General features: G+C 48.6%; 1 protein-coding gene across 1 annotated transcript in view; it reads right to left on the reverse strand.

Annotated features, from left to right (window-relative positions):
• Window positions 1–9,340: 9,340 nt before the first annotated feature.
• Window positions 9,341–22,472, reverse strand: part of AHSG (alpha-2-HS-glycoprotein) — a 27,806-nt gene continuing 14,674 nt past the window's right edge. Inside the window, exons 3-8 of the mRNA XM_015414141.1 lie at window positions 19,466–19,576; window positions 18,795–18,879; window positions 16,831–16,997; window positions 13,749–13,859; window positions 12,021–12,113; window positions 9,341–9,571 (exon numbers count right to left, since the gene is read on the reverse strand). Of these exons, the coding sequence (XP_015269627.1) occupies window positions 9,341–9,571; window positions 12,021–12,113; window positions 13,749–13,859; window positions 16,831–16,997; window positions 18,795–18,879; window positions 19,466–19,576 (798 nt within the window). The remainder of the gene's footprint in view (window positions 9,572–12,020; window positions 12,114–13,748; window positions 13,860–16,830; window positions 16,998–18,794; window positions 18,880–19,465; window positions 19,577–22,472) is intronic.

The following is a 22,472-nucleotide window of genomic DNA, read 5'->3' on the forward strand; positions in this document are numbered from 1 at the left end:
CTCTCCGCCCCCTGCACTGACCTTGAACCCCCAACTCGCAGGATGGAGCCCTCTTTAATTTCTTCCATGATCCTTATTTTGCCTTACGTCAGGGGTTATGAATCTATTCAGGAATTCAGATCTGAAATGCCTTATGGTCCCTTTTGAGGCTCAGGTGAGGACGCATGTAGAGTTTTGCTCCATACTGAGAATGTGACATAGAGTTTCAGAGTGGGCTGAGGGGGCCTGGGTTCGAATCCCACTCTGCTGTGAAGGTCATTGAAGTCACCTATAGAGTCTCTCTCTCTCTCTCTCTCTCACACACACACACACACACACACACTCACACACACACACACTTTCCAGCCTACTCCACAAGATTGTTGTGAAGATAAAATGGAAGGGGACCCACACATACTGGCCTTGGAGGAAGAGTGTAACAAAATGTAACAAATTTAACAACCATGAATCTAAAAATTAATAAAAGCCAATAAATTAATCTAGTATGTTAATCTAATAAATTAATGCCCTGACCTGGATAGTCTAGGCTAGCCCTATCTCGTCAGATCAGATCTCAGAAGCTAAGCAGGGTCAGTCCTGGCTAGTATTTAGATGGGAGACCACCAAGGAATACCAGGGTTGTGATGCAGAGGCAGGAAATGACAAACCAACTCCGAACATCTCTTGCCTTGAAAACCCTACGGGACCGCCATAAGTCAGCTGTGACTTGACGGCACTTTTCGCCACCGACAACTAAATTTTTCAGGAACGGAAAGGGGAGAATGATTTCTGTAAATTCCCCTTCCCTCTATATCTCGTTTAGTTTGCAAGACCGGAGCAAGGCTGTTAATGACAGGACGTTTTGGAAGACATTAAGTCATAAGCTGGAGGTGGCTTCATGGCACTTCACACACACACACACAAACACACACACAAACACACACACAAACACACACACACACACACACACACACACACACACACACACGCCTGTTCCCCGGGGAATTCAGGGAAAATAGAGGCCTGGGGGAGGGGGGGGAGAAAAAAAAATCCGTTATGCTGATGGAATGGGCTTGCACCAGTGGAATAATTAGCTTGGCTCTGACACACTCCCCGAACCAGGCAGGACAAACGCTTACCGATTCGTGGGCCGGTCTAAACTGACAATCCTTCCAGGACTTCCTGCTCAGCACATGGCAATCGGTTTCCAGCACATCCAGAGTGAGATAAGAGACAACACCGGTCTCCTTCTAGAGGTGAGAAGGCAAAATTTCTCGTAGCACAGAAAAGCGGCAGAATTAGAAAGAAAAAAAAAAGCACAACACAAACATTTCACACCAAACACATTATCTGGAAGTATGCTGCATGGATTTTAGCAACAACAGAATTCTGCGCGAGTCTTCCGAACCATAGGTTCAAGTCCAGGAGCACTTTAGAGATTTGAGGGGTATATGCTTCTGAGAGTCACTTGAAAGTAAGTCCTTCTGGAATCAACCAGCGATAACTAATTATGACTCAGATTCCTTTCTGTTAAATGGTAGAAATCACCCCCTGCATCTTTGCAACACAACAGGGCTCTACTGCTCACAGGTTTTCCTCCTACATAAAATTGGCAAGCTGGCAGGATAGGAGCATGTGGCAGGAGTGTGTGTGTGTGTGGGGATTGGGACCCCACCATGTTTGGTGCTGTGCTTGGTGGACAGGATGACTCATGGTTTCCGTTTCCCCCCATGCCTGTATCTGACAGTTATAGAGAGGGATGACTTGAACTGAAATGCAAAAAGTAAGCACGTGCAAGCACGGCTGATGCTCACCCATCGAAGTTCATGGACATCAAAGATTCGCTGGAGTCCAAACACGTATCCTTCTTTGCGGTCTTTATTGAGCTTGTCTAGGGCAAGTTCTGCGGCTGCCTTTACTGAAGAACCGTTACATGGCGGGGAAATCAACGGGTTGCGAGGCGGTGGTGGCAGTGGTGGAGATTCTCGTTGAGGAAGATGACCAGCCAGGGAGCACAGTACCTGCGCCCCGACCAGAAGGGAAATAAGGAACACCATTCTGGAGACGGCCCGAGAACTTGGAGGGAGTCTGGGGCCAGCAAGGAAGAGCAGGGTTTTGAAACGGATCCTTTATATAGTTTGAGGTCAGTCACCGCATGCTGACCATCACCTTTACCCTGGACACGCAACTCGCAAACAGTGAGTCAATGATTAGAAGGCAGAGCCTCACAGGTCATTGGCAAGACCCATGAACCACTCTGAATCCTTGGATTTTGGTGGTGGAAAGTGCCATCAACTCGCAGCTGATTTATATCCACAATGGGAGGTTTTCAAGGCAAGAGATGAGCAGAGGTGGTTTGCCATCGCCTGCCCCTGTGTAGCAATCCTGGTGGTCTCCCGTTCAAATACTAACCAGGGCCGACCCTGCTTAGCTTCCAAGGTATGATGAGACTGGACCAGCCTGGTGAGCGCAGGACATTGCACCTGCTTAATAGTGAGAGCTATGGGATTTTTACTACCATATAATTATGTATCCTTTTCCCAGTGTTATGGTTCAGAAAACAATGAAGCCAAATGTATGTTGTGGTGCATTATGGCAAGGAGAGGTGATGCCCCTGGAAACTGTCACTTGTGAACATTGCCTACACAGTATGCAAAGCTGAGTGCTGCAGTCTTAGATTATCTGTAACCAGGTAACTGGGGAACAGATTAAGGTCCTACACTGGCTTTGATCCAGACTAAACTGGCAATGTCTGCAGATTCCTTATTCCGGCTGCACACTCCCTCATGTCATTCCTCAGGGTCCCAGGCGTAACATTTCCTGGAGATCAGTGGGCAGTATTGGGAGGGGAGAGGCAGGAAATTTCCATTCTGCTGTTGGAACATTTAGTCTGAATCCCACTGAACGTTTATACACAACTTGGTAGCACCATGGCTACTCAGCTCTGCCAGTGAGTCTGTGATTCTTTTCCTTTCCCCCTTGTTGGTCTTCTAGCTTCCTGCTGTGTCAGAGTACAGCTCTCTGCAAACATTGCTCCCAGCCCCATTGATTACAGGCAATGTAGTATCTGGGTGTTTGGAGAAATGTCCTCCACCCTAGAATGCCTCGTTGTTAGCCACCCTGAGCCTTCGGGGAGGGCGGGATATAAATTCAAAAATAAATAAATAAATAAATAAATGAATGAATTCATTCCGAGATTTCTACTACTGGGACTACATTCTGTTTATGAGTTAGAACCCAGCTACAAACTCACAGGTGGAGAGTGTGCTGTAAGTTGAGCCATGAAGGCCAAGCACAGAGTACTTTAGTGCTTACTAAAGGCCAAGCACAGAGTACTTTAGTGCTTACATATACTAATGACTCTGACTGAAGTAGAACAATGGTTCACCATCTTGCACCTTGCTAGAATGTCGCACCTCAAGGGATAGAGAGGGAGATAGCCAAATGGCTAGAAAGTTTTTTTTTTAATTTAAATTTTTATTAGTTTTGTCTTACAAAGCATCAAAACATAACTGGTTAACCACAGAAAAGTGAGAAGATTACAAAGAAGAATTATACAACAACTGTACAGCAGCTAATGTGCATGACTGAAGAGATTAGCTAGAAAGTTTTCACTTCCTCTTTGTGGCAAGAAGATCAGAACAACCCTAAGGTGGGACTGACTTTCCAAGGGGGAATTATAAATTCTCACAGCATGAGGAAGAATCTCTCTCTTCTCTTATGGCTTCTTAACAGGGAAGCACAAGCCATGCAGGACTTAAATCTTTACCTAGGGGTTCCATCTTGTCCATGTAGCAAGGGATGATAGAGAGGTTCTGATCCTGATAATTAAGTAATGCTGAACGTTAAACTACTGCAGATCCAAGTAATGCTAGCCAGTTCTAATTAAGCACCATTTAGGATAAGTACCAAATTTAGAGGAAAAGGGGATTATGTGTTTTCATCTTTTCTTTGTACCCTTCCTCAGCATGATGCATGAACAGGTCATGTGTATGATTTTTATTCATGTATTAAACTTTCCTATGATTTGAATGCTCTAAGCCGGATCACATTGCTCCTGTTCAGTCTTGCTGTCTGAAGTGTGGCAATAGGGAAGGGCAAGCAGGAGAGCTCACCATATCTGGATGGTGATAGCTCAAAATTGTAAAAGTGTGAATTGTTGCCTCTGCACTAGCTTGTAGGAGAAAGTGGGAGATAACAGCAACTAGGTAGTGCCTCTAAGTGTCAGTATGGATACAGACTGCAGCTCTGTCTAGCAGAAGTTACTCTTACAGATGCTGGTGGCAGCTGTTAATAGGGGTATACAAAAATTGATCCCCCCCCCCAATTTGGGTATATTGGACACCCAAAATAGTGGTATTCTGAATATTGCCAAACACCAATATTGAAATTGTATTGGGATTTGGGTAAATATTTGGAAACCCAAATTTATTCAGCTCCATTATACCAATAGGGACTGTCTCCATAGGGAATATTAGAGAATCATTCCAGGGGTATTTGGAGCTTGGGGGGACAGTTTTTTCAGGTAGAGGCACCAAATTTGCAACATAGCTGCTGGTGCCTCTCCTCACCCCCTTCCCCATTTTAAAAAGATTGGACCAGGGGGTCTAATTCTATGGATGTTCAAAAAAGGTGCCCCCATCCTCCACTGAAACCAATTGAAAAAAAGGCATTTAAAGAGACCACAGATTGCTGGGTTCACTTGTCGTGGCAGTGCGACTCAGTGAGTGAACTCACAAGGCATTTAAAGAAGCTGCAGTCTCTTTAAATACATTCTAGCCACGACCAAATAAAAGCCGAATAATATCGGCTTTTATTTGGACACAGCTATTTTAGTAGCCAAATCAGATTCTCCAATCTGTATTTGGCTGAATAAGTACCTGAAAAATACCAGTAGGGTATTTTTCGGGTATTTATTCAGCTCGGTTTATACCGAGCGCACAACCCTAACTGTTACTACAGAGTTTGTTTTTGGCATCCCTCCCCCTGGGAGTTAGGGAAAAGGGGTAGGGTCTTTGAGCAGAGACTTGGGATAGCTTCAGGATTTTCAGACATCCCGGGGACACAAAGGAACAGGGGCTTATGAGTCCATTCCTTTGCAGGGTACAATACCCATTCCTTGTCTGCCTTTACCCTAACTGCTTTAAGAAGATTCCATGCAAATACAGTATGATATGCCCTATTCACATAACCTTTCAGTGACTGCTGCGTAGTAGTGCAAACCCAGCTTTTTGTCAGTGCTATGCAGGGGTCATTTCCTGCAGGAGCGCACAGGAGCAGAGCTCTGGCAGTAAAGAGCCCAGGGGGCGGGCACATGCAACAAGCCCCACCCCCTGCTCCTAGCAGCTCTCAGTCAGAGCAAGAAGTAGCCAGGTAAGTTGCAGAGCTCCCCCTGGCCCCCCGGTCCAAAACAGTCCAGTGGCACTTTTAAGACCCAGCTTTATTCAGGTACAAGCTCTCCCTCCTCTGCGAGGACAGATCTGCACCCCCCCCCCAATAGCTAGCAATCCAAAACAGTCCAGTAGAGCCTGAGCGGTGGGTGTTGCCTTCTGACACACTTCGGTCATGTCAGAGGGTGTGGCATATGCAAATGAGTTATGCTAATGAGTTATGCTAATGAGTTCCTGCACCTCTTTTTCTACGAAATGACCCCTAGTGCTATGGAAGATCTTTCTCCTCCATCCCCATTTCCCTCTGGTGTCAAAGGATGCCTTTCAAAGCCAGGTCAAGTGAGATGTTTGAATTAGGACGAGGGATCAGGATGAAGCCCTACAGGTTAAGAAAGACCACTTGATGTGTGATGACGGAACTGTAACGGTACTGTGACATATTTTAATGATATGTTCTAACTCCTGATATGCCTTCATCATAAAATCTATTTGGGCCCAATTAGAACTTTGGAGAGCCAGCGTGGTGCTGTGGTCTGAGTGTCTGGGAGACCCAGGTTCAAATTCTATGTTTGCCATGGAAGCTTGCTGGGTGACCTTGGACCAGTTACACACTCGCAGCGTGATCAGCCTCACTGGGCTGCTTTGAGGATAAAATGGAGATGGGGAGTATGCCATGAGCAATGTTCCCTCTAAGCCGCGGAGTCTTGTGAGCAAAAATTCCACTTTGTGAGCGACTGGCATCAAAGTAGTGAGCGAGTGACTTGGATACTGCATAAATTAGGTTACTCTGGAGCCCTCCTTCCTGAGCTAAGACAAAAACGTGTGAGCCGGAGGCTAAAAAACTGAGAGCCAGCTCACACTAACTCAGCTTAGAGGGAACACTGGCCATGAGCCACTTTGGGCCCTCTTTGGGAAGAAAAGTGGACAATGAGTGAGGTACATCGTTAAATAAAAATCTGACGGCACCCTCATGTTTTCCATGTGGATGCCACAGCCATTTCAAAGTAATTTAAGGATGTCACGAGGGCCTGAGAAGAACGTAAGAGAAGCCATGTTGGATCAAGCCAATGGCCCATCCAGTCCAACAATCTTGAGTCACACAGTGGTCCAAAACCCAGGTGCCCTCAGGAGGTCCACTGGTGGGGCCAGACTCCAGAAGCTCTTCCACTGCTCCTCCCCCCTCCCCGGCACCCAAGAATACAGAACATCACTGCCCCAGACAGAGTGTTCCCTCTATAAGCAGTGGCGAATAGCCAATGAGGGACGTCTGATCCAGATGTCTCTCCAATCTCCTCTTGAAGCTGTCTATGCTTCTAGCCGCCGCCACTTCCTGTGGCAGTGAATCGCCACTTCCTGTGGCTGTGAATCGGTGATCCTGATTGGGCCCCACAGAGTGGTGGGCTGAGCCACACATTTTGGCCCCCCCCCCCGGTCTTTTCATATGCCCAAACGGCCACCCCCTGGGCTGTTTCAGCACCATTTGCGTTTAAACATAGAATTTTGGGCCAATGTTACCCGGTGTTGGTGCCATCACTTCCGGGTCACACTGAAATATCAGTCCCCGTCCGCCCCCCCCCCCCGGTTCTACCGGCCTTTTCTCCCATTTCCCCACTAAGGAGGTGGTGGGCAACAGGAGCTGGGGGGGGGGAGATGGCAACCATGGTCATCTCCCTGTTGAGCTCCCTCTCCTCCCCAAACTCCGCCCTCCCCAGTCTGTGGGCTCTTTTTGTAGCAGGAACTCCTTTGCATATTAGGTGACACACCCCTAATGTAGCCAATCCTCCCAGAGCTTACAGTAGCCCCTGGAAGAAGAGCTCTGTAAACTCTTGGAGGATTGGCTACATTAGGGGTGTGTCGCCTAAAATGCAAAGGAGTTCCTGCTACAAAAAGAGCCCTGCCGGCTCCCAAACCTCTAGGAATTTCCCAAGCCAGAGGTGGCAACCGTAGTCGATCTGGACCTCCTCGAAGTCTCATCATGAGATCAGAGCCTGGAGAACTAATCCTTGGATGCACGGCGGGCAAAACGAACACTAGCAAATTGGAACAAAACCTCAAGGGCTCCTGGGAATTGTAGACCTATCCTACAGCTGCTGTGATAATGGATTGGAAAACGGGAGGGTTGGAGAATGAAAGATGCAAAGGCTGCACATGCAGCTGCCTGGAAGGAGAGGCCCACTCTGCATCTAGCGTTCGCTCCGTCGTTTTACCAAACCCACACTGGAACAGAAAAAGATGTGGCTCAAAACCACGCCGTACTGACTGCAGAGTCACCCCTGAATGGCCATAGGTAAAAGGTAAAGGTTCCCTTGCTTGAAAGCCAGTTGAATCCGACTCTAGGGTTGCGGTGCTCATCTCCGTTTCAAAGCCGAAGAGCCAGCGCTGTCCGAAGACGTTTCCGTAGTCATGTGGCCAGCATGACTAAACACCAAGGCGCACGGAACGCTTTTACCTTCCCAATTTAGTGGTACCTATTTATCTACTTGCAATTTCTTGCTTTCGAACTGCTAGGTTGTCAGGAGCTGGACTAGAGACGGGAGCTCACTCCGTCATGCGGCACCCGGGTCTCGAACTGCTGAACTACCGACCTTCCACAGCCTGCAGTTCAGCGTCTTAACCACTTGAGCCACCACAGCTCCTGAATGGCCATAAAACAACCATAAATCTATGCAGACGGTACCATAAAACCGAGAGATCAATGGAAGCGAAAGCGGCACACAGTCTGGACACTGCCATAAAATCCGACAATCAGTCAAAGTGAAAGTGGCATGCAATGCAGAGGGGAATTTCTGTTCCAACGTGGGCTTGGTAAAACGGCCGAGCGAATGCTTAGATGCAGAATGGGCCAGAGGTGGGGCACTGGCCTGAGACTGGATGGCTGCCATTCTGAAGAGGTGGCATGACCTAACTGGGCTGCAAGGACGAAGATCTGCTAAAGGGCTGAGCAGAACAGGAGGTGGCGGAGGCAGATTTTGACAGTGGGGTTGCCATTTTGCCTGGCGAACTCCCCCGTGCCCTGCCAGGACTCAATGGAATGGTGGAGGAAAAACGGGGGCCGTTACCAGAGACATTTGCATAGGGCGTCGCTGATGCTGTGACATCACTTCCGGGCACTCACCTGGAAGTAATGTCAGCGAGTCATGCACGGTTTTTCCCCCAGCTTCCACCCCTCAAATGCGAACGCCCTCCCAGTTCTCCTAATTTTTAGCATCCCAGTTTCTGTGCGTTATGGCATGGTCACCTTAAGCGGAAAGGAAACAAAAACGGCAAAGAGATTTTTTTTTATTGGAATGTTTTATTTACGAAGCACCGGTGTTTGTTTCTCTTATTTTCCGACAATGATACGACATTGCTTCCCCCCCCCGACATTACAAAAGAAGAAGAAGAAGAAGAAGAAGAAGAAGAAGAAGAAGAAGAAGAAGAAGAAGAAGAAGAAGAAGAAGCAAGCCATTATTCATGGAGTTAAAGACTACGCCTGATATGCTTTTCAGGGTACCTGTGATCTGACTCTAATCTGAAGGGACACTCGCTTGCATCCTGAACACAGCTCCCCAAATCAGCATGCCATTTGCGAACTGATTTCTTCTGCTAGCCAGGAGGAGGGATAGACCACCTGGACAAATGGAAATTTCATTCAGCTCTCCTCCTGCTCCTCAGATTTCTGCCCACACAGCTTGCATCTCTTCTATTTTGGGTTTCCTGTTATAAGCATTAGAACCTTCTTCTAAAAAGAGGTGGAAGGCGCTAAAACCTGTGCCAGGCACAATAACTTGGCATAATGCAGACAGTAGATGCTTGCGGGCTATCGACATGTGCCATAACTCTTCAGGGTTAAAGATTCCGCGGATTTAAGCATTTGAGCACACCCAGAACAATGCAGAAGTGATTTCTGTCAGGAGTTGGCCCCGTGGTTTCTACAGGTTCTCGTGGGCCGCCACCCGGGTCCTCTCCTTCGAAGCCAGGCGAAGCTGCTCTTACAGATCGTAATGCCGATACCGGCCGGGACACTCCGGCAATGCTGCGAGGATCGATCTCTTCACCAAGGGGACTGGTTTCTCGACAGCCATGACCTCATCCGAGTGGGAGTGGGACCCAATCGTGTCGTTGTGGGAATGGATCAGGTCAAGGTGAACGTGGCCCCGTCCGGCTTGTGGAAGCTTCCCTTCCACATGCTCATGGATCAAGTGGTGGTGATGGACTCCAGGCTGGAAAAGAAAAAGAATTATGAGCACACTCTTCCGAGACAGGGATTCGAAGGGCAGCCCTCCTGGGGAAGGCCCAGTGGCCCTTCCCCTCTTCCTCCCGCCCCCAGGCCTCCTGCTCACACCGCCTCCTAACCAGGGCTCTTTTTGTAGAAAAAGCCCAGCAGGAACTCATTAGCAATATAGGCCACACCCAACAGCAGGAACTCATTAGCATATTGGGCCACACCCCTGACGGCACCGCTCATTAGCACATTAGGCTGCACCCCCATGTTACCAGAAGTGTGGTCATCCAGCCACACCCACCTTTTGCTTCTTATTCTGTTTACCTTGTTTGTTGTCAAAACCCAGGGCCTTTTTTTGTAGCAGGGACTCCTTTGCATGTTAGGCCACACACCCCTAATGTAGCCAATCCTAATGAGTTTCTGATGTTGGGTGTGGCCTATTATGCTAATGACTTCCTGCTGGGCGTGGCCAACTTGGGGCCAACTTGGGAACCAGCCGGAACTCCGTTCCTGTGCGTTCCTGCCCCAAAATAGCCCTGCTTCTAACCCAACCTTGTGCCCACCTCCTGGCTGTGCACGGCCTTCTCTTCAGGAAGAAGAAGAAGAAGAAGAGGAGGAGGAGGAGGAGGAGGAGGAGATTGGATTTATACCCACCCTTCACTACCCAATGGAGTCTCAGAGTGACTTACAATCTCCTTTCCCTTCCCCTCCCAACAACAGACACCCTGTGAGGTAGGTGGGGCAGAGAGAGCTCCTTCCAGAACTGCTCTTGAGGGAACAGCTCAGAGAGAACTTGTGACTGACTTCTCCCGATTAGAGCAGCCGCACGAGGAGGAGGAGTGGGGAATCAAACTCGTTTCTCCCGATTAGAGTCCGCGCTCCTAACCACTACGCCAGACTGGCTCTCCCATTCCCCAACCTGCCCTTTCCCCAGTGATGCTGGGCAGGTCACAGATGGGGATGCTCGCTGCTCTGTACCACCCACACCCCTTATCCCAACTATTTAGGGTTGCCAATTTCTGGTTGGGAAATTCCTGGAGATTGGGGGGGGGTCCTGGAGCCTCAGGAGGGCAGGGTTTGGGGAGGGACCACGGCAGGGGTGTGATGCCGCAGAGCTCACCCTCCAAAGCAGCCATTTTCTCCAGGGGAACTGAGCTCTGTAGTCAGGGGAGCCACTGTAATTCTAGGAGAGCTCCAGGCCCCGCTGGAGGTCGGCCACCTTAACTCTGTGGTGGAAAGAGAAAGTTTGAGTCCGGTGGCACCTTTAAGACCAAGAAAATTTTATTCACAGTATAAGTTTTCATGTGCAAACTCACTTCTTCAGATGCTTGCGCATGCACACGAAAGCTGACATCTTCAATTAAATGTTGTGGGTCTTAAAGGTGCCGCCGAATGCAGACTTCGTTCTGCTGCTTCAGACCAACACGACTACCCATCTATGCTGGAAAGCCTACGTAGCTGGGACTGTGCACTGGAAAGTGTCCACAACTGGGCAACCAGGGGAACCTCCTTTGGCGGTTTTCAGGCAGAGGCTGGGTGGCCATCTGACAGCAATGCTGATTCAGTGAACTTAGGCGGCTTCAGGGCTCTTTTTGTAGAAAAAGCCCAGCAGGAACGCATTAGCATAATAGGCCACACCCAACAGCAGGAACTCATTAGCATATTGGGCCACACCCCTGACGGCACAGCTCATTAGCACATTAGGCCGCACCCCCACATTACCAGAAGTGTGGTTATCCAGCCACACCCACCTTTTGCTTGTTATTTTGTTTACCTTGTTTGCTGTCAAAACCCAGGGCCTTTTTTTGTAGCAGGAACTCCTTTGCATGTTAGGCCACACACCCCTAATGTAGCCAATCCTAATGAGTTTCTGCTGTTGGGTGTGGCCTATTATGCTAATGAGTTCCTGCTGGGCGTGGCCAACTCGGGAGCCAGCCGGAACTCCGTTCCTGTGCGTTCCTGCCCAAAAATAGCCCTGGGCGGCTTAGTTCTCATGGCCCTTTCTCACCCGCCCAGGGAAATGCCGATTGCCACTTTGGGGGTCAGAAAGCAATTTCCTCTGGGCCAGTTTGGCCAGGGATCCTGGGCATGGAACAGTGTTCACTGGGTGTGTGTGTGTGTTGGGGGGGAGGTAGTTGTAAGTTTCCTGCATTGTGCCAGGGGTTGGACTAGATGACCCTGGCGGTCCCTTCCATGATTCTATGATACACAGGCAGGCAGCAGGGCAGGTATATGGGTGGAGAGTCAGTGGCATAGGGCCCTGCTAGAAGCCAGGGACCCTGGCAGCTGCCCCAGCTTGGGGCATGCTGACGCCAGCACTGGACAGAAATCCGTGTCAACCCCGGAGCCAGGAATCTTGGAGAGTTTGTTCGGACTCTACTCCATCCATCAGTAAGGTGCGCTTTCTCTGGGGCGGGGCTGTTAAAAGCCACGTTCCAAGTTGGTACCTGGTGGTCATAGACGGTGCAGTGCACTTCGTGATGGTCGGCGGCGTCCTCGGCAGCGCTCTTGTGAAAGGATGCTTTGCAGAACCCATAGTGCTGAACAAGGAAAGCAAACAGACAAAGGAGCTAAGACACTGCTTTTATTTCTTTTTACTGTCGGGTTGCAGACGACTTATGGTGACCCCGTGAGTTTTTCAAGAAGAAGAACAGAGGAAGAGACTGGATTCATACCCCGCCCTTCACTACCCGAAGGAATCTCAGAGCGGCTTAAGAACCTAAGAACATAAGACAACCCAATGTTGGATCAGGCCAGTGGCCCATCCAGTCCAACACTCTGTTACAGACAGAACACCTGGGAGCGGGGGAGGGGGGATATGCCCTTAATGTTTTTGGCAGGCACCCCAATTGCCTACCGCTTCAAAGACACAACTTTTCTCATGTGGCATGGACCCCTCAAGATCAGAGGCAACAAGAGAGAACTCTCTCATAGCCTCTGATCTTCTTGAGGGGTTCTTCTGTGCAATGTAAGAAGAGTTGGTTAAAGGGTTTAGGTTAAAGCATCCCAATTGCCTACTGCTTCAAAGACACCGCTTTTCTCATGTGGCATGGACCCCTCAAAATCGGAGGCAACAAGAGAGCGTCCTCTCCATGTAAAGAGAGAATTCTCTCTCATGGCCTCTGATCTTCTTGAAGGCTTCTTCTGTGCAATGTAAGAAGAGTTGGTTAAGGGGTTTAGGTTAAGGTTCCAGGTTAAGGGGGCCTGCAAACTCTGGGGAGGAAGTCTAAGGCCTCAGCTCCTGGGCTCAGCGGGACATGCCTTGATTGTCGATCTTAAAGCAGCAGGCACCCTTTGTAGGTCGAAAATGAGCACTCCCAAGGAGCCAGTGGGGTGCAGTGGTCCGAGTGTCAGATGAGGATCTGGGAGATCCAAATTCAAGTCCTCCCCACTCTGTCCTGGGAGCTTGCTGGGTGATCTGGGCCCAGCCACACCCTCTCAACCTAACCTACCTCACAGGGCTGTTGTGAGGATAAAATGGAAGGGAGGAGAATGCTGTAAGTCACTTTGGGTGCTCATTGGGGAGAAAAGCAAGGTACAAGTAAAACAACAACAACAACAACAACATCAATAATCAGGGGTCATTTCCTGCGGGAGCGCGCAGGAGCGGAGCTCCGGCAGTAAGGAGCCCAGGGGGTGGGCACATACAACAAGCGCCATCTCCTGCTCCCAGCAACCCTCAGTCAGGCCACGAGGAGCAAGAAGCAGCCAGGTAAGTTGCAGAGCCCCCCCCTGGCCCGCCTTCAGGTACAAGCTCTCCCTCCTCTGTGAGGGCAGATCTGCACGTGTCTCCCCCCATAATAGCTAACAATCCAAAACAGTCCAGTGGAGCCTGAGCGGTGGGTGTTGCCTTCTGACACACGTCTGGTGATGTCAGGGTGTGTGGCATATACAAATAAGTTATGCTAATAAGTTATTCTAATGAGCTCCTTCACCTCTTTTTCTACGAAATGACTACGATGATGATGATGATGATGATGATGATGATGATAATAATAATAATAATAATAATAATAATGCATTTTTTGAGATTTGAAATCACAGAGGTCAGAACTCTCTGTTCTATCTACCATCTTATTCAAGGCACATAAGCCCTGTTGGACACATCATTTAGTCTGATCCCAGATTCTGTCTGCACCACATGAATCACAACGGAATCATAACGAGCCACTTACCAGGTGATCGCCTGTGGCCACATGGCAGTCATCCTCATGCTCCTTCGCGTGCTGGGCTGAGCAATTGGTGTTGACAATTGCAAACTCTGCGTAGACACCTCTGGCCAAATGCTGGGAACACAGCAAAGAATGTTTTAGCCATCTCTGTGCTGAGAAATGATGAAGGACTTGGGACGAATCAAAGCTGTGAATTCTATGGACAGTGAATGGGAGACACTGGAGCTATGTGTGGGATCAGTACACAGTCTTTATTTATTTATTAATTAAAATTTTACCCTGCCCTCCTGGCCAAGGGTGGCTCAGAGCGGCTTACACAACAAGATAAAATTCCAACAATACAGCATAAAATCATCCATATCAATTAATATAAATAGCAATGTTAAAACCAGTAACATAATAAAGTGCTAGCAAACATAAATTCCTCGGCTTCCCACACTAGGCTGACACACTCAATGCCTGTGATCTCCGGAGGCGGGAGCACCCTGAAGGAGTAAGCCTCCTTCAGATGAATAAAGCCTTCCCCCACCCCCTAGTCCGATTGGGGAAGGACTGAGAACCCAGGTGGAGCTGATTGGGAGAGAGATACCGTCTCTCCCTCACACATGCCAGGTCCACATTCTGCTCCTGCAGAAAGTCCCGAAGGACCATAGTCTTATTTATAGACCTGGCGTTACACAATGCCAATGTCAGAGTGGGGTTAGTCATCCCAACCTTTGGGATGGGATGTAGGATGGAAGGGATGATCGCTTCAGTACGAGTCTCTCTCTCCCACGACACTCCAACCCCCGGCTTTAGAATTTAGTTAGCAATGTGACTTTTAAATGGTTCATCTTATCCTTTCTTTCCTCCTTTCAACCACACCTTCCCTTAGCAGCAGAACTATCTCCCCCTGTGCTTCTTCTTATTCATTCCAATTTCTTTCCCTTAAAACCACCTGCATGGAAGTATGGAACTACGTAAGTATGGAACTATTTTCCTTAACAAAACTGAACACACGAAGCTGCCTTATCCTGAATCAGACATTTGGTCCATCAAGGTCAGTATCTTCTACTCAGACTGGCAGTGGTTCTCCAGGGTCTCAGGCAGAGGTCTTTCACATCACCTACTACCTGATCCTTTTTTTAAAAAACTGGAGATGGTGAAGATTGAACCTGAGACCTTCTGCATTCCAAGCCGATTTGCTACCGCATGTTTTGGTCTGTCAAATGGTCCTATAAAAATAATGTTGTGAATGGTGGCCTAACTTAGCTGAGGGCTTTTTCACATTTTCCTCGCTTGTAAGTTCCTGTTTTGGGGGGGCTTTTTCTAATCCACACATATTTTGCTCCCTGTAGTGATTGATTCGATATCACACAGAATGATATGGCTGCTCCATATCTAGTTGGTTGCTATCCAGTTAGAAAATCCACCAGTGCAGCGAAATTGTCCTGGGCCCGTAACCCTATTGGGATATTTGGTTAATATAGCAGAATTTGTCTTATCATAGAAGCATGATATTGAGTGCAATAAATAAATAAATCTCCCAAGACTTACATTTATTCAATTAGATCCAGTTTACATTCAAGTTGCAGTCAAAAGGAGGGAGAAAAGCCTACTCTAAAGAGTGCTTTCCCTATCACCAGCACCCCAGAAAAACTAATGAAATCCCCAAAATCCACACCTCTGTCCTCCGCCCTCTGTCCCACTGAAACTACCTGTCTGGAATCAGATCACCGTATCTACTCTGATGTTGCCCACCCTCCAAGTGAGTGATCATGGGTTCTCGTGCACGAAACACGTGTACTCTACCTCTGAGGTACTGGTCCTTCCTTTCTTTGAGGAAGTCCACAGAATAACTTCCTGTACTCTTGTTGGGAGGTGCATATCTGGGAGCGGGGGAAGCAGCTGAAGAGAAGACTGGTCCTTCCCCTTGGGAAGACACCCACACTTTCCACTTGACAGTCAAAGGAGAACAGAACTCCTATGTCATAACCATCTGTGCAGAACAGGTTTGTCACTGTGTATGGGGATCGCTTCTCTCACTCTTGCTTGTTAGAAACGGTGGCTTCTAGAACACTCTATGCTGCACAGTTGTGAAAGGCACAAGTTCCCATTTTCTGCTTCCAGCACTCACAGGGTTTTCAACTCTAGCTTGGGAAATCTCTGGATATTTGGGGGGTTATGCTTGGTTTCAGGGAGGGGTAGATCAGCAGGGATGTGGTTACTCCTAAAGCCTATGTCAGGGGTGTTGAACTCATTTGTTATGAGGGCCAGATCTGACATAAATGAGACCTTGTTGGGCCAGGCCATGTGTGTCGTAAAATGTAATGCCAGGTAGCAGAGATATCAACTTTATAAAGGACACAAACACAAAGATTTTTTTTTACTTAAAATAAAAACGTGCTTAAAACATTAGCTCTGTAAGCTGCAAACCTACTTTTAATTTATTGACATTCACCACAGAAATCTCATGCTCAGAGTTCTGAGTCTGGGACCCAGGTTAAAACATGAAATGGCGGAGTGATTAAGAGAGTCTGAGGAAGCAAGCTATGACGCAGCAGCAGAACTGGAAGCAGGAGATGGTCAGTTCTACTGGGGGCCTGATGCAGCCCCCGGGCCACATGTTTGACACCCCTGGCCTATGTTATACTGTAGGGTGTGCCTGCTGACACTGCCATTTCCTCCAAGGCAACTGATCTCTGTAGTGCGTAGATCAGTGGCAATTAGGGTTGCCAACCTCCAGGTGGGGCCTGGGGGGGGTCTCCTGGAATTACAACGAATCTCCAGGCTTCAGAGATCAGCCCCCCTGGAGAAAATGGCTGCTTGGAGACTGACTTCTATGGCATTATGCCTTGCCAAGGTGCCTCTCCTCCCCAAACCTCATCCTCCCCAGACTCCAGCCCCAAATGTCCAGGAATTTTTCAACCTAGAGTTGGCAACCCTATTTGCAATTCCAGGACAAGTCCAGGCCCCACCCGGAGGTTGGTATCCCTAAGTACTCAAGCTGTGCAGACCACAAGCCTTCACTGGTCCCTGCTGCCAGGTGGACTGGCAGAGCTCTGTGTTCGATAATGGAGCAGTGACCCTGGCTTCAACAACTCACCAAGTGATGACCTCGAGAAATCTCAAGGAGCTTGTAGTGGTCATGAGTGGTGTTCTGAGCGTTATACTCCTTCAGTGCGGCATGAACTGTGTTCACCACATCGGTGTCGTTCAGCCGTGACAGACGGTTGCAATTGGGGCAGCTTTTCTGGAAATCCTCATCTGAATCTGAGGAAATGAGTAGAGAAAGAAGTCTTTTTTTTTATATCAAGACCATGTTTGTGCCAAGCAAGTTCCAGAAGAAGAAGAAGTAGAAGCAGAAGAAGAGGAGGAGGAGGAGCAGCAGGAGGAGCAGGAGGAGGAGGAGGCTCTAAGTGAGAGTTGTGAGCACCTCTGCATGTTAAAACAGTGATTATCATTGTAGGGATGCCAGTTCTGTCCTAGCAAATCCTGGGAGATTTTATGGGCAGTGTCTGGGTAGGATGGAGTCTCAGAAGTGTGTGGTAATGCTTCTGGATGATGCAGTAGGGAGTTTCCCAGTCTTTATGGTCTTTACCATAGAGATTGTGGAAATTCCTAGAGCGTTCCCGTCAATGCCGTTCCCCTCTGTTCTTTCTCCCACTCCTCACGTGATCAAGGGTGGGGCACTGAGGGAGCCAGTGGAAGATTACCTGCTGCTATTGGGCAAACTGGTAACCTCCCAATGCTCCCTCTAAGGTGTGGAGTCTTGTGAGCAAAAATTCTACTTTGTGAGCTACTGGAATTAAGGTCATGAGTGAGCAATTTGGCTGCTGCATAAATTAGTTTGCCCTGGAGCCCTCCTTCCTGAGCTAAGACAAAAATGTGTGAGCCGGAGGCTAAAAAACTGTGAGCTAGCTCACACTGACTCAGCTTAGAGGGAACACTGCATGGGACTTCTCAGACCTTGCCCTAAAGCAACTTACAGTCTAAATTGAAAAAAAGAGGAAGGCGAGACCACAGAAGGAACATTCTGTTTTGGTTTAGGGGCTTGGCTTAGAACCTAAATCTCTTCCGCTCTCCCCACCCTCCTCAAAAGATGCTGTGAGATACTAGCCTCTGGACATTTGTGGGGGACATGTTCTAGTCCCTGACTCATAGAAATCCTGCTCTCTGAGTTGGGCCACGTCCCTCCAAACCAGAGCTCTGCTTCCTCTACCCCAATGTAGAAGGGTCCATTGTACACAGAAGCTGCTGTAGGATGCTGTGTGATGACATCATCACCAGGCTGCCATTTTTAAACAAAGAAAGGTGCTGGCTGCCACCAACTTTCAACCTCACTGTTTTTGATAGATTTGTGGTGCCTCAAGATGGATGGGGGGAGGTGAAGATTTAACTATATCCTCCACTTCGAACCCCCTAAAAGGATTAATCTTCTCAGCCCTTCCATATATTTAGGATCCTGCTATGGCCTTTACAGAGAAATCCTCACCATTAGCCTCTTTTCAGCCCAGCAATATATTGCATAGTTCCTCTGATATTAGGGTTGCCAATCCCCTGGTTTGGAGCTTCTCCCCCGCTTCAGGGCTGTCAGAAAGTGGTAGGAGGAAATGGCCGCTGGGCACTCCATTATACCCTATGGAGACCGGTCCCCATAGAATATAATGGAGAATTGATCTGTGGGTATCTGGGGCTTGGGGGGGCTATTTTTTGAGGTAGATGCAACAAATTGTCCACATAGCTGGTTGTGCCTCTCCTGAACCCCCCCCCCCAAGTTTCAAAATGATTGGACCAGGAGGTCCAATTCTATGAGGCCCAAAAGAAGGTGTCCCCATCTTTCATTATTTCCAATAGAGGGGAAGCATTTAAAAGGAATGCGATCCCTTTAAATATGATGGCCAGAACTCCCGTCCGACTTGCTGGTCTCACCTGGCAACCCTAGTGACATCACAAAAGTGATGTCACATCCTTGTTCCTGGCTGCGCCCCCAAATTCTCCTGGCTCCACCCCCAAAGTCCCCAGACCTGGCAACCCTATCTGAGACCCCCAAAGCATGTAAGCCATTACCTGGAGAGGAGTGGCATTTTGTCCGCAACACCTTATAGTGTCCATCAACCTCGATCATCTTAACATCACAGTCCCCTTCGACGGCCTAGAGGTTCAAAATCAGAGAATTACAGGCTGCAGTGCTGGCAGAGGCCTCTAGGGAACCAAAACGAATTAGTGACATCCCATTGTGAGACCTTGTTGATCACGCCCAGGCATCCTTGGAGTGACACTGTTATGGTGGCCTCAGAAGGTGAATCAAGCAAATGCTTGTAAAACATCAGCTGGTCACCTAGAGCGAGCAAGAAATGCCTCCAGGCGAGCCAGCGGGGATTTTTTTTGTAAAATGAAAGTGCTTTCCATTTTAGGATGCCAGTGTGCAATGCCCCAAATGACTGAAATCGATAAGGGCCTGGATGGCCTGTCTACTAAAAAAGTTGTAAACTCGGACCGGTAACTTCTTTGGATTAATTTGTGATCATGGTGGCAGCAACGATAATCTTTCTACTTCCCGCTTGCTCCTTGATGCTTTTTGTTGGATTTATGGGTGCTGAACTGCTAAATCTAATAAAAACGTAGCCAACGCAAGACGGGAGCCAGCTCGTCCCTGATCCGACAGGAGCTTTTTTGGGTGAAGAGCCACCAACACAAACCCGCGTGCTTAAAGGCAAACCAGAAGTTCAGACACTTACGTGTTCTTCCCGCTTCCTGACTGTACAATTTTCAGCAGGCAATGGGTCCACAAGGTGGCATGTAGTCTCTACTACGTCTAGCTCAAGATCCATTATCTTTCCATGTGGTCTCTAGAGTGGGGAGAAAAGAGATAATCATAGCTACATTGCTGGATTCCTTTAGCATGGTTACATTTTGTTAGGGTTGCCAAATCGGCCCGGGGGGCGGGGAATCCCCCGCTTTGGAGGGCTGATTTCCGATGCGACGGAAATCGGCCCCGGGGGAAACCCCGCCTTCCGAAGCTGCGTCACCAGAGGTGACCGCGACGTAGGGCCCATTGGGGGCGTGGCCCAGATCGTTGGGGGGGAAACCATATGGTTCCCCCCCGACGATCTTGGCCACGCCCACAACGTGCTACGCTGTGCGTCACTTCCGGTGACGCGCACACATCCCCCGCGCGCACACATCCCCGGCCAGCTCCCGGAGCCAGAAGACGCTCCCCCGCCGGTAAGGAAAAAACATTTGGCAACCCTACATTTTGTCAGTGTGCTAACCAGTATACAGCTAGTAGGGGTATCCTAAATACTTTCCCAATAAAAGTGGAGACAAAACATGAAGGACAGGGCCTTCTCAGTAGTGACCACACTGGTGGAACGAGCTCCGGGAAGAAATCAGGCCCCTGCGGGACCTTTTACAGTTCCGCAGGGCCCGCAAAACAGAGCTCTTCCACCAGGCCTTCGATTAGGAGCCACTACCAACAATGTTGAACTGAGATAAAGCCCTTCATGTCAACAGCAACTGCCTGCGACGTCAACAGGAACATCCTCTGGCCACACTTTTTGCTTTATTTGTTACATCATGGCCTATAGCTACCGCCTCTAGCACTTCAACTGTATTTATTTGAGACTTCCTATTTGTAATATGTATGAATTGTAAGGCGTTTTGTATATATTGAATTGTTGTTTTACGGTATTTTAACTTTTAGTGTAAGCTGCCCTGAGCCCGCTTCGGCGGAAAGGGCAGGATACAAATTGGATTAATTAAATGAATAAATAAATAAATAACAGACAGTACATCAAAGTTTCAGGTGGGTAAGCCGGTCTGCAGTAGAAGAAGCTAGATTTGAAACCAGTAACACTTTAAAGACTGACAAGATTTTCAGGGTATAAGCTTTCAAGAGTCAAAGCTCTGTTCATATATTCCTACAGGTATCTGATAAAAGGAGCTTTGACACTCAAAGGCATATATCTTGGAGATCTTGTTGGTCTATTGAATACATCAAAGAAGCACCTCTAGGAATGTTGGAATACCTGCTGGTTCAGCCCGTCGTCCTGTTTGCCAATCACAAACAAGGAGCCGATTTTTTGATGTTTGGTTTGAATGCTCGCTAGCCTGTTTGTGACAGTTTGGCAGGTTGCTTCAGTGTATTCCTCCCTGACAGTGCAGTAAAGGGCAATTGGCTTTTTGTGCATGCTCACACGGCCTGATTGGGTTCTGCTTTCTCCTTCCTCACTGTGTGACTGCTCTGCTGGGCAGGCGCTTGCTTGAATGTCCTATCAGCTATTTGCAGAGTCCATTTTTTCTGCTGTATCCCCACAGGGCTTTTTGAGGGCTCCAACCAACCAACAAACCAACCAACCAACCAACCAATTAACCAACCAACCACCCAACCAACCAACCAGTAATTGCTATTATGAAGCTTATTGTCATGACCTACTAGTTCCTCTCCACTTCCGGCTTTCATTTCTTAAGACGTCTCTAGGCCTTTTCATTGCAGAGATATAAAAGGGTACACCTTTCCACATATATCTCTGCAATGAAAAGGACAAACTTAAAAAAAAAGAGCTGGGAATTCATAGGAACAAGCAGATCATGGCAACAGATCATTATAATATTCATGAGACCTTTCATTATAGCAATTGTTGATTGATTGATTTTTTTTTAAAGCCCTCCGGAAGCACAGTAGCGCAAGGCTGGAGCTAGGTTTCAAGTCCTCCCCTGGGCATAGAGTTCTCAGGCTTCCATCCCTTCCTCTTCCCACCACCCGTCACTCAGGTCCTCCTTCCTTCCTGCCCCCCTGCTTCCCACCTGCTTGTGTTTCCTCCCCTTGGTTACTCACAAGTCTTCCCTCTGCCTGTGCTCACAGCTGCCTGCAGCCCTTTGCTCAGTGGCACTGGGCAGTGCATGCAGCAGGAAGCATGGGTGGCGCAGCAATAGTGTGTGTGTGTCGGGGATGGTGGCAGTGGGCCCTGCCAAAAATCTTGGGCCCCGGCAGCTGCCCCTGCTCAGGGTACGCCGATGCTGGCTCTGCAGTAATCATAATTAACAATTATTGTATGGCAATGTGTGTCATATCGACTGGAGATCTGCAGATCGTCTGGCAGCCTTAAGTTCTAGCCCTTTTAAGCGCTATGCACCACTAGGTGGCGAGCTAGACTTGTTTTTGGGGCTGAGGGGGTTCTGAAAGAGCTGTGACTGACCCATGGTCACCCAGCTGGCTTCATGTGGAGGAGTGGGGAATCAAATCCAGTTCTCCAGATTAGAGTTCACCGCTCTTAGCCAGTACACCACACTGGCACTCTGGCCCTGCAGTGGTGGAAAAATACAGGGGAAAGTGACTCATGGAGGAAAGTGCACACAAAACGTCTGTGAGGACGCCCAGTCATAAATAAACGCCACATTTCTCCAAGAAGTCGTGCCCTTTGGTGTTTGCCTGAGCAGCCCCTGTCCATGTGAACGGCTGCCAATCAGTCTGAAGTGCCAAGACCTTGATGGACGTGCAGGTTTGCAAAAACGTGATGCAAGCCTCTTGGGCTGGCATTCGCAACAGTTGGGAGGGGGTGTGGCTCAGTGGCAGAGCCTCTGCTTGGCATGTGGAAGGTCCCCAGGTTCAATCCTCGGCATCTCCAGCTAAATTTACTAACTGTGCCAGGCCCCAAAGATGCAAAACTGGCCACTACGAGGGCTAGGGCTTTTTCGGTGGCGGCCCCCACCTGGTGGAATGAGCTCCCGGAGGAGATCCGGGCC

This window comes from Gekko japonicus, unplaced genomic scaffold, assembly GCF_001447785.1.
Source record: "Gekko japonicus isolate JY-2015 unplaced genomic scaffold, Gekko_japonicus_V1.1 scaffold4666, whole genome shotgun sequence".
Taxonomy (NCBI): Eukaryota; Metazoa; Chordata; class Lepidosauria; order Squamata; family Gekkonidae; genus Gekko; species Gekko japonicus.